This window comes from Candida albicans, chromosome R (assembly GCF_000182965.3).
Source record: "Candida albicans SC5314 chromosome R, complete sequence".
Lineage (NCBI taxonomy): Eukaryota > Fungi > Ascomycota > Pichiomycetes > Serinales > Debaryomycetaceae > Candida > Candida albicans.
Window position 1 is genome coordinate 869,496 of NC_032096.1, and position 13,387 is coordinate 882,882.

The 13,387-nt window shown below is 32.7% G+C and overlaps 1 protein-coding gene across 1 annotated transcript; it reads left to right on the forward strand. All coding sequences in view use genetic code 12, as the record gives it.

The window, feature by feature from the left end:
- Positions 1 to 9,083: 9,083 nt before the first annotated feature.
- WOR3 (Wor3p) lies at positions 9,084 to 11,009 on the forward strand (the record flags this gene model as incomplete). The annotated part of the gene is made up of 1 exon (XM_712238.2): positions 9,084 to 11,009. One exon carries the CDS (start codon positions 9,084 to 9,086, stop codon positions 11,007 to 11,009), a length of 1,926 nt encoding a protein of 641 aa, XP_717331.2.
- Positions 11,010 to 13,387: the final 2,378 nt, after the last annotated feature.

Here is a 13,387-nt window from a genome sequence, read left to right on the forward strand (position 1 = left end):
TCTTCGAATAAAATTATATGATGTCTTTGGTTACGAAGTTGGATAAAATACCAACCCCTAGTATAAGTCAAGTTTGGGGGTAATTTTTCAAAGAGAAAGTCCAATGCCCTCTTTTCTGGTAGGTGGTTATCTAACAGTACCTGTTTTTTTGGAAATACCACGGTCAATTGAATATCACATGTCTATAATGCAGGTAACCAAATAAAATTAAGCACAACAATAAAGACCTGTTTAAAAAAACCAATTCCAAGCTACAATGGTTGTAATAAACGCGATTGGCATAGATTGGTTAGGACTCGATGGTTTAAGCTGAACCTAAAAAGTAAAACCATGCTAGTGGCTTTAAGCATAAAAAAAGGGGCATAATTGATGTAGAGCTGTTGTCATCTGTAGTTTGTACAAAGAGATTGTAGATGGTATTCTGATATCACTTAACCGTAGTTTACTTGATGAAAAATTTTGCTCCCAAATTGCAATTCCTTGTTCTTTACCCCTATAGAATATATCCAGCGGAAATATGAACAAAATTGTCCTTTTTCTTCATGTCCTTCACTATTGTGTAAGTTAGCTTTTTTCACAATATTAGTTTTCATTCAAACTTGCAGCCTCATGTTCGTTCCCTTTATTTCCACAAAATACACAAGAAGTATCACAAATACTATCAAATTATAATGTACCACGTAATACCCAACAGGAGTCTAAAGTCAGAATTTTAGAACCTTGACATTGAAAACTAATTTGTCGAGCCTTCAAGTCTTTTGATTCATTGAAGAGGCACTTTTAAATTACTGTTTTGTAGAAAGAGTATTTAATACTTTAGTTTTGTGGTTGTATTTTTATGTTTTCTCCAACCCTGGCTGACTAAAGGTCAAATAAAAAAGACGATAGATACAAGGTATCACTTGATTTTAATTATGTTGTTATGGTTATGGTTATTTTTGGCAACAAGGCAATGTGGTGGTTATGTTGATTATTAAATTTCATTATACGTAAATACAACACGAAAACGTCCTCACTGTTGAATAATACTAGCATTGTTATGCAATTTTATAACAAAGATACGTTGTAGACAATAGTTTGAAACCATCTTGTTGCTATAAATAGCTCGTGAATAAGTTCCAAATTAATTAAAGATAGGTAAACGTATTACTAGCAAAGCCACGATGAAACATGCCCTGCGTGGTTGTCGAACTAAGCAATTTTTGACTTCGCTAGCAATTAATTTACTCGTAGCTTTTCAAAATCATAAACCAAAAGAGCTTCTTCTTCGTTTTGGAATGCATAAAACAGAAACAAAAATGGCATAGACGGGAAGTGTATTCAGTTTTGTGATAAATATATATCGAAAGAATTTTAACTAAGAAAATGCTTGGTTCAAAGATTTAGAGAAGGATGTCCGTGGCTCATCAGAAACTGTGGCTCGATAATTCTAATCAAAACTGGGATAAGTCATTTACAGTAACCCTACTTCTAGATGTTCAATTAGATTCAGTAGTAACCTCTCTATAGTGTTGTAGTATATTTTTATTCTCATTGTGGCAGTTACGTGTGCCCTGCAAAACCACGTCAGTTTGTTAAGTTTGCAAACCCATTGAGAAACATGTGTTTATGTCCCACTCACCCCCCTCTTCGTCTCCTTAAAATGTGCATAAATTATCTAACCGACGACGGTTATAATTTTACTGTACAAGAGCAAGAATACCCTTTGCAATATTCACGCTTTAATATTCTTATGCCAATCAATTCAACTTCATATATGTTAGATCATTTTGTTTTTTGTTGCTGGCGTTGGGTTAGGTATTTAGTTTTTGCAGATCTCTGAAATATAAACCCTATCATAACCACTAACCCGAGCTCATAACCATAACAGCAAAATTATTTATGACGATCACAGAATTAAACAGTTGACACGACACACACAAAGCCATCCCAAAAGGTATGACTTTACGGGTCCCTTGTTGTTGATGATCGTTGTGCATTGCACCAAGAATTAAATTGACTAAGGGCACCAAGGAAATGACCACAACAATTTCCATATTTCTTGGTAATGCCGTCTAAATCTCTCAGGTTTAACTGATGAACGAGACGATAGAACAATAATAACGTCGGATTTAAACGATGAATGCTTACATTTTCAAAAAAAAAAAAAATAACAAAAACCAAAAGTTTTAGATAAATTCCTGCAAAAATTAACAAAGAGTGTTGGTAATATTAAGAGAAATACTTTTTCTTTCAGTTGTATCAGGTTGGTTTTCCTCTAGTTAGTATCTGAATCCTTAGTAACCGTTTACAAGATATTATTTCACATTTCTTTGACAATAGCAACATCTAGCATAAAAACTTGAAATTACACAATTAATGAAGAACCAATAGACTTTTCGTGATTCTGGAACTACCAAGAATACCAACTTTTATTCCTTCCTTCAAAATTTTTATGAGTTGAATAAAATGTGGTCATCCAAAAAACTATGTATTTTCCACCACTTCCAACTTTATTGGAAGAATCAACTCCGTCTAGTATGTGTTTGTATGGGTCAGCACAAGTCGGTCCGTGTTCACGGGAGTCGGGACTTTCTGGAAAACTAATCAAATTTAGCTATTTTTTATTGTTAGTTTAATAGCTAAAAGTTAAAACTGTTGACTTCTATATTTTACCACACTTTGCACCAACACAATTTTAAAATTAAACCCGGTTAAGAACTTTTTCTGTTTCAGTTCTAAAACAGATTGAAAATTGCGTTTCTCATCCAGTTTTTCTTTTTCTTTTTCAAATAGATCTTGATATGGTCATGAATTCATAATCCAAGTGTATACTTGCAAAATCAAAAACTTGAAAAAAAAAAAAGAGGGGGAGTGGGGAAGAGGGAGAAGGAGAAGGAGAAGGAGGGGAGGTAATTGAAAAGTAATGTAACTCACCATAGTCATAGATTACATATCTTTCAGCCATAAAGATGAAATTGAATCAAGTATGAGCCTTAAAGGTTTTATCTTTCTTTGATTATTTGTAACTCACCATTCAGGGTTGACATTTTCTCTTATTCTTGCATCTTATCTACTGTGTTTGAAGTATCTTTTAAACATACTACAAATAACTTTTCTCTGATTGAACAACTACAGATCTTGATGTTGCTACGTCGAAGACCAAAAATCTTAATTATCATATAGTCTTAGTATATGGAAAACAAGCATTAATACTACGACGACTCGTATTATTTTTACTGAACTCAAGCTTGATACAATCAGATTAGGAGAGTGTTGTTAGTATACGATTTTGTTTGTTTGAATAAGGTTGAAAGGCCTTTTGGAACCTTAAATTTGAATAAACTGAGATATTCAATATTACAATTGAAAACGGATTTTTATTGTTTGCAAAGCTAAAAAGGTTCAACTTTAACTTTTACTTGGAAGTGGGAAAACTGTACATCAATAGGTCTAAACACCAGAGATGGTATAGATATTAGAAACTTGGATTAGTAATATTAGTAATAATCTTTTTCTAATCAATCAAGAAATGTATTCTATCTTAACTTTAAAATTCTTTAATTTATTTACCACCAACAAAAGTTAAATGTCCCAACAAAGAGTAATGATAAATCTATTTTTATGATTAATGTGACTAAAAACAATAACATGGTTCATCAAGCATTGCAATCTAAAAAAAACGAACTCATTCTTTTGAACTAAGTTGAAATTATTATATTTTATATTGTTGAAAGATAAAACAAAGCAACTAAAAGTGTTCTTTTTTTTCCTATATGTGGCAATAGCTGCAAAATGAATTAAATAACTGAAAATAAGTTTTTCATCTAAGAATCTATTATTTTCTATCTGAATGTTTGTATAATAGATGTGAATGCCTCGGACTTTAATCTCCACAAGGATGTTATCACGGATAGATTTAAACAATCTATTTTAATTAACCTAAAAGGTGTTTTGAAAATGTGACTAATCTTGTAGGCATTAGACCTGGGCCCAAACTTTACCATTACTCAAGTCTAGTAGTAGTTGGCAAATGAAAGAGTCAGAACATATCATTTTCACTACATAGTAGACACAGTAACTGTCCAAAAAAAAAGAAATAGATCATAAACATCTCCTTGAATTCTTTTATCATTTTCTAGAATCCTCTTGTAGTAAAATTTCGAACACCAATGAAAATGAAGAGAATTTTGGTTTTACATCTTGACTATCAACTAAAAACTTTGTCAGTAATGATATTTTCTTCTTTACCAAAAAAAAAAGGTTTATTGGAGCAAAAACAAAAATTGAAAGAAAAACATAAACAAGAGTGGTTATGAAACTGGGCCAGCTAATCCAAATGTTATATGCACCAATGACAAAGATCAGCCTGCGTTATGAAAAAACAAAAGGTTGAGGAGGTTTTCCAGATAGGTAAACACACATGGAATCCTGAAATATCATTTTGCGTTATGCCAACAAATATATGGTTTTAAATGGATTAGATGATCAATTGTATATGATTTTCATTACCACAGTATGTATTGGCAGGAAAATTGGCACTGAGTGTAAGGCGAAGACAACAATAGTATAGCTCTCCACGTACTGTGCGCACGAAAAACATTATTTTATGTGCTAAAATACGTAAATCAGACAACCAATATATTGTAGTTAGTTTTGATGACCCTTGTATGTCAAATTAATGTGACAAACTTCTATAGGAAACGATTAAAAGAGAGGGAACCTATATCACAAAGAACTTTCTTGAAAAATGAGTGTTGTCAAGCGAAAAAAAAAAAGGAGTCGAGCTCTTTTGTGTCGTCTGACAATTTTTAATACGACCACCAGAAACTCTTATCGGCACAAAAAAAAATATCTCAAAAAGTATATATAAATAGTTACAGTGGTTATTGTTATAAAGAGGTTTTGGTTAGTATGTTTTTATTTATCAGTAGAAAATTAGAAGTGGCTCAAAATCCTAGTAAAACATCTTTATTAGACGGTTAATAGATCCTTTCTTGGTCATTGAATTGTGGATCTGTTGGTTGAAATTGGTTTAATCGTTTTTTTTTTTGTTTTTTAACCTCTGTCACTCGCAATCGGAAATATGAAATTTATAAATTGCACAAAAAGACCCAAACTAAACCGAACCTGTTGTACTTTCTTCGACTGCCACATGCACTATCCACTCGCTTATTCACTCCATTTTTGATTGCCTTTTGAATTGTTAAACAATGACATTCAGTTTTTTACGTATTGAAGTGAAACAAGTTGTTGACAATAAAACACTACATTCTGTTTAAGGTTAACTAATCAGTATCATATAGTACACTTGTCATTAATGGTTAACATTTTAACTTTAAAGTTTTAGGAAGCTAACAATTGTTTAAGTTTTTAATTGCAAAAATATAATAATAAAAACAACAAACCAAGAAAATGGTTTCCAATATTGAAAATTTTAATCATTTCCGGGATCATAACCCGGAAATGGTGTTTTATTCCATAAATTTAGCCCAAATTGCATTTAACACTACAAAGCTTGCACAAGCAGATACATAAATTGCCTGATGGAGACGGTGTAACCATCAAGAAAAAAAATACACTAAGACCAATATACATCAGTTAACCTGGCGAGCAGTATGATTTAAGGTTAAAATTAAAAGAATTTCTAAACAACTTAGAAACTATGAGTTAACAGTATAGACAATAGTAAGGATGAACTAAAATATGAAAGAAAAAAATCATAACGGAAATGCACGAGATGGAAAAAAGAAAAATAAAAGATAAGACTATCTATCAAGGTTACTAAAAGTAGAAGAGAATAAAAAAAATCACATCATACTGAAATTCAATTGAACTTGCTAAAACGTAAAGGAGAATCATTTTCAAATAGCTTTTATTTGGCTTCGTTGGCAAATAAAGGCACTTAATCAAACAGTAGAACCAAATTGCCTCTTAAATTATGCCGCATTCCAAGAATTATGCAAATTTCAGTCTTTGTTGTGACGTGTTTTCCAATTCGCATTTGACATGCATTTATATAATACGCCTGTCAAAAACATATCATTGGTTATAATTACGCTTGCCAAATATGCAACTCCTTGTGACGATTGACGTTAAAATCAAAACGAAAAAGACTGCAAACACCACCACGAACCAAATTATTAAAGGCATTTTTTTTTTGTGATGGGTTAAATCATAAAACCACTAAGCATATATCGGTAATAGTTACGAGAAATGATCATGTATATTAGAATAGGAGATTTTTCCAAAACTGGAAACTCAGCTTGCATGATGTATACAAACCGATATTTTGTACTCAAATTTCAGGTTACATTAATTTACTAGGTTAGAATTGGGTGGTGACACACTGCTAATAAATGATACTGGTCTTGTTGAATCAAGGTTGCATTGCCATTCCTTAAATTATGCACGCCCCCGCCATTTTCGTATTACAAGTTCGAAGTGATGTTTCTTTTTCTTTTTTTAATTTCATTCTAGACACATTAACATTGAGAAGTAATTAAGAGAAGGTTCTTTTGTATGCATTTGGAACACTCAACTAATTAAAGAGTAACTATCGTTTATTCTCAATATAATTCCAATCCCTGTTGAAAACTAAGAATTTTATGAAGCACATTGTTATGCAAGGATTATTCTAATAACAACTTTCCTTTTTTTGTTTTGTTTTGTATTCAACAATTTGAAAATACAAAAATGGGTCTACGTCCACCCTAGTTTGTTAATATTGTGAATGTTGGCATAATTTTTGTGGTGTTTATGCACTTAACAATTTGCTCAACAACAACAGGAAAGAAGTCAAAAACTTTTCTGTGGCAGAAAAAAAAAATACAGGGCAAAATGAGAGAATCGCCCAATTGCAAAATTTGAAAAGGGCGGGTGCATCGTAATAATCAAGTCTAGTCTTGTCCTTCTTATTATTAGAATTGGGCAATATTTGTCGAGGTTCAATTAAATCACAATTTTTCATCAATGGTTTTCAAATGAAAAGGCATTTTTTTACGGCCAGAGTCATATTAAAACTTGCTTTACAGCACGACTAGCTTGTATGAAATTAGTAAAACAGGTAAAGAGGGGTAGTAATTAGGAGAATCTATCAATATATTCCATCTAATTTGTAAATTCTCCAGTTCAGTTAAGCGCATAACTCAATACCAAGGGCACATAACCATTTTTGCTGTACACTGCTATTTGTAAACCATTATTAAGGAGATTGTAAAGTAAAGTATGGTTTGATTATCTATACTAATACTGATAATAAACTCTTCTACATGTTCAAAATATAGCAAAATAAAACCAGATTTTTAAGAGATTCACAATTACTTGGTGCACTTTTTAAAATAAACCCGTTAGGCGTAATAACATTAAATTGCTTGTAAAAAGAAAGTCCTTTTTTTTTTCTTCTCATTTATTCACTTTATTGTTTCCTTGGAAATCCTAGAGAATTTACAGGGGTTGCTCGTGTTACAAGGGTATTTTCTTGTTCATTTTCAACCCTAATACCCCCTGTATTTTTCAATTTTTTTTCTGTAGCAAATAAAAGCCTAATAAACAATACAAGTGGTTTCTTGTGTTATGAGCATTTACCTTAGGTTGTAACTAATGGGCTATTGGGTTTGTAAGAATGGTCTTTTTTTTGTATTCGGTTTCAAGAAATAATTTCGTAACCAGGAGTTTATAACCCACTAATAGATATGTACAAGGGGGTAGTTGATGAATTTACACTTGGTAGTTATAATGACACAAAGCTCATTTTCAACAAAAAAAAATACTTCTTTAGCTATTGCATTTGTATTTTTTTAGTCACAAACTTAGTGTAATGAATTTAAGAATTTGTACACTTCCATGAAGGTTTCAATTATAGAAGGAACAAACGATTAACAATGAAGAACCATTCTGCTTCTGATGATTATTATAATTTGCTTTTAGGAAAAACCAAAAAATAATTTTTTTTTTTTTGAAAATATCACAAACAGATCATAAAATTTGTGGCCCACTATTCACCAAGCCTGTCAGATTTCTAAATTCAGTTTCTGTTTAACAATATATGTCCTCCCCCCCACCCCCCTCCCTAAAAAATAATACAGACCTTCGAATACTTTCTGAACACCTCTCTTTTAGTCAGAATCGTTTTTTTTTTTGTGAGTTTCTTCGATTTTAGCACACATGTGTTTAGTTATTCTACATTGTTTATATTTGTTTATTATGTATAGATATTCCTGATTTAATTGTTAATGTGTCTATAAATATCATCACGAATCTGCCAAACATAAATATACAGAGATTTCCCCGTTGGTTTAATTTTTTTTCATATTTGATTTTTCTTTTTTTATGGTTCCTTTTCAGTTCAAGCTGATTATGATCTTAGAGCTAAAAACCAACATATTCAATTAACTGCTACTTTATTCTTACAATTAGTGTTTTTTCATTTGTTACAAAGCCGTACATTCTTTCAAGTTACCACCTAACTCAAGTCCTCCCACAATATTCTCAACCTATTCCAGAAACTTAATAATCAAAACAGTTTCACGTTATATTTGCTTTTTCACTTTCAAAAACCCTATTTATTAATTGCCCTGTTTGGTCAATTTCCACGAGAAGAAAAAGATAAAGCTTAATTAGATCTAAAGAATTTTATCAACGTCTATTGTTCCATATTACTACTGTATTTGTTCTAGTCATTGTTGTTTTTTTTACTGCAGTTAAGCTTTCATCCGTTTCTTTGGTCTACTTTGTCGTGGAAATAACTTCCCACTAACATTTCCTCACTAAATTATAGCCATAGAGATACTATCAACAAAGACCCTTAATTTCTTTACCCTTTTAGTCACAAAAAGCTATTATAATAATTGCTATCATTATCTAAAGGTTTCCTGATACTAATTGTTGCTTCTTAATTTTTTTAATATTCCGTCAGTTTCTTCTTTCCACCACCCCTCCGAGTATCTGAAACGCAACTTCTACTTGGAAAAAGAATCACAATTAGAATTTTTTTAAATTTTTATTTTTTACAACTTTGCTTCCACATATAATAGAACATAGTATCCACCATTTTGTCCACAATCGCTACAGCCTCGGGTGCTTATTACTTAAAACCATTGACAATGGATCAAACATATTTGGACCAACAACAATTGGATGCAAATGTGAATCACCAACAATTATCCCAAGATACTAATCTGATTCCACAACAACAATTGCAACAGCAACAACAGCCGTTGCAACAATTACAGCAGTACCAACAACAACCACTAAGCAATGCAAACTTTTCTGGTGACAACAGATTTCAGCAATATCAACCACGAGTAACTCCTTCGGTTTCTTCTTCGCAACAATCAATACATAATACCACCGGATATGTAACAATGCATAGTGGTAATTACACCCCTAATCAGCAATATGGTGTGCCAAATCAATACACTGTACTCCAACAACAACCACCACGACAACAATCATATGAAGAGAATATTAATCCTCTCAGTTATAATAGTAATTATAGAACATTGAGTGCCCCTATCCCACCATTACATATTCAACATCAATTGGCTTCCAAACAAAATCAGGACCAAAACCAATCACAAAACCGTTACGAGCAATCTTCAATGACAAGCATACATACAAATGACAACAGCTCATCAGTTAACAATTCTCCAAACACGATGATGATCAAGCAAGAGCATTCCACTTTTCAACCACAACATAGTAATGAAGGTAGTAGTGCATATCATCCAGTTGATCAACAAAATCATCAACAGCAACAACAGCCTCAGCAACAGCAACAGCCTCAGCAACAGCAACAGCCTCAGCAACAGCAACAGCCTCAGCAACCAATGACTAGATCCATTTGTACCAGGTGTAAAAAAGGATTTGACCAACCAATAATTTATCCAAAATCAAGCAATTCTACCAATGGTAACAACAGCAATGGACAAAATTCGTCATCAATACCTCCGCCTGAGCCAAGAACTTTCAAACTATGTGATCATTGTCGTAAATTACAACGTCAACGGTCGAGAAGATGGCAGAAAAAAACTAAGGATAGAGAAGGAGTATGTCGCAGATGTGGGTCAGAAATACCATTGGCAGAAAGAAGATTTGTTTTGTGTCCTAGTTGTCGGGAAAATTTACGTTTGCGAAAAGCTAGTCGGGCAGCCCAAGGGAGATGTGTTCATTGTTCGGGGCCATTGGATGCATCTATTTTATCCAAAGAAAACGAAGGTAACAATAATGGTGATGAGCAGAATAATAAGTCAAACGAAGATCAAAATAACGAGCTGAGAAGAGGAAGCCAAGAAAAGCCTGCACGAGGTGCCAGTCACAAAGTTTGTCAAAGATGTCGAGAAAATGATAAAATCCGAAGAGCAAATTTGGAAAAAATGGGTAACTGTAATCGATGTGCTAAGGCATTAGATCCCAATGAATATGGTAGAAATAAAGTTTGTTTTAATTGTCGAACTAAAAAGAAAAGATCACCTCCTGAAAATGTGACAAATACTGATGAAGTGAGAACTTCGCCAATTCAAAACCAATATGGAATGAACATGTCGCATCAATACATTCAACCACCTCCACCGCCTCCACCACCTTTAATGACAGGTCATCACCAGTTTCAACCTCAACCACATATGATGGGTCATGAACAAATGAATACGTTCACAACAATGTCAAACTCTGGTGTAGCTGGTATTCAGCAACCAAACAATGGTATGGTAGTAGGTGATCAACAGCAACAACAACAACAACATAATGGCTCAATGCAATTACAACCTACGTACTATCAATCATATGTCCAAATGCCACCTCCACTACAACTTCAGCAACAACAGCAACAGCAGCAGCAGCATTATTCACTCGACGGAATTCCCCAGCAGCCACATTCTGCGCCTACAAGTTCATTTCCACCTCCACCGCCTCCACCATTGCAGTTGAATCAGCATCAGGGGCTTCAACAATATAGTCATGCTCAACAACAACAGCAGCAGCAGCACCAACAGCAACAACCATACCACCAAGAGTATCCAAACAATTAATAGTTTTTAAAACCTACATTACTACTTTTAAATAACACGTTTTGCTTGCATAGTCAGGTTTTACACAACATGGATATTGTATACTATGTAGCCAAAATATATAGAAGTAAACATACATTAATATAGATAATTTTATGCTAATACATTCAAAACTATGATTCTTCGTGTATAGTCTTGTTTAATTCAAATTTTTTATTCATCTTGCTACCATATGAGATGATATTTTTAAGCAAGCAAAAAAAAATCACAAGCTGAAGGATTTAATAAAAGTAACGTGCTACCAATATTAAGACACTTATGTAAGCTCTTTATATTTTTTAGTTATAAAACTTAAATCTAACTGTTAAAATTTCAAAAAACACATGAAAGTGTTTTTAATCTCGTCTGAGTCTCTCCCCCTTCTATTCCCTATTTGTTTTGTGTTCATAACCTCTTTTACTCTTTGTTTTTTTTTTGTAATTTTGTATTATTTCCGTTTTGGTTGGAAGGATTTAACATGTTAGTTTTCTCTGATGAGGTATGCCCCTCTTGAGCAAGGTACTTCTTCAAAAGTTATTAAAACTCTTTTTCGCATCCAAATTGACGGTCAATGGGGTGTCAGTTCTTTGTTGCTAATATTCATTAGCCGAATTTAACCGACTTCCCCTTGCATCTTTGTTCTTAGTTAAAAAAAAAAAAGACAATTGCATTGTAGTTTTCTTTTTAATAGTTATTGTTATTATTCTTCTTTCTGGGTTCTAATAATAGCGATATAATTACAAATCGATTAGTAAATTTGACCGATTGACAAGTCGGAGTTTAAACGCGCAACTCGGTGATGAAAGATTTCACAGAGATGGGGGGAAAAACGCAAAGTTCTAGCAAGTAGGAGATGAGAAGGAAAAAAATCTAAAATTCTAAAATGACAACAGCCTTGCATAGGTTTAAACTGGAAAATGATTAACTAATAGAAACGAAAACCATTTTTAGACTATTTAGTTAAAAACTCAGTGGGAAAAACCTAACAATCAAACTAACTGGCCGTGTAAGAAATAAACAGCAATTAATTAGTTTGTGGTTTAAAGTATGTTTAAAAATTTCACCATCGGCTGTTAATACTGTCGGATTTAAGACGCATCTCATGTAAAGTTGACCACAATTTGCAATAAACCCGGTCATTTGTTTAAAGTTTATGTATACATTATCTGGAAACCATAACAGAAAAAGAAAACAAACCCAATCTTATAATTAATGGTTTTTCTTTTTTTTTTCTACATTTGCTTTCATCGCGTCGAATAATCTAATTTAGCTGGTACCCCTAATTTCCTTTTGGAAAATATCAAACCAACAATAAGATTTCAATAAAAAACAACAAACCCAAACAGAAGAAAACAAAAGAAAATAAAACATTTGTGGCTAGTATAAGTCAATTTCAATTGGGTCAAATAGTGGATAAGATAGAAGGAGATCGAGATAACTTACTTTCTAATATCTACGCCTCCATAAATATTCAACACTGATTGCTCTCTTTTCTGTTTCGTTTAGTGTATGTGTACCCATCACGCCAATTCCATAATGTATCTACACCAATATTCAACGTATAGTCAATATCTATTTCATCAAATTTTAGTTTCCATTATCACTATTTCAGAACCTCTTCTCTTTTATTGGTATTATGGAAAATCTATTTTTGGTTTTGCTTTTGGCCTGTGATATTCAACGCAAGTTTACTTAAACGGATTATCTTTTCCACAATTTTTAGTTTCATATTGTTGAGTTGCTTCTGCTTTAGAAATTTCTGTGTTTAGATGTGGTTGTTGGTGATGGTTATTGTGAAGCTTTTAATTCACATAACCGCCTAAAAAGTTTAACAAAAGCGACAGATTTTCTGGTTATAAAAAGAAACCAAACTCTAAGTTTAAATCAGGTTTCTTGCAGATCAATGTCTGTGCATTTACATAAAAAGAGGACACATTAATTTTTGAAGACCAATATTTTGAAATATGTTTATTTTTATATTCACTAGTCTTACCTTTTGTGTCCCGGTGTGAGTTTGATAGATTCGGTCAGATAAGAAGAAATAGTTTATTTTCAACTTGCCTTATAGTTTGTGTCACTGTTATATTCACTAGTTATCAATGTACAAAACTTTCTGGTGTGGTATCAGTGCTACAAATATAATTGAATTTATATAACTATGCCGGCATCTTGTAAGTAAAACTGTTGAATGTACATTTACCCATGCACATTAATCGTATCTCAAACTGTTGAGTTCTACTACAACCATGGTTAGTTGAAATTGAACAGTGTATGGCAACGGCTTTTCTGGTAAGGATGCATAGTAGAACTAGCACGTCAGATGAAATCAGATGCAAGAGAATAAATATACTCAAAGTCTC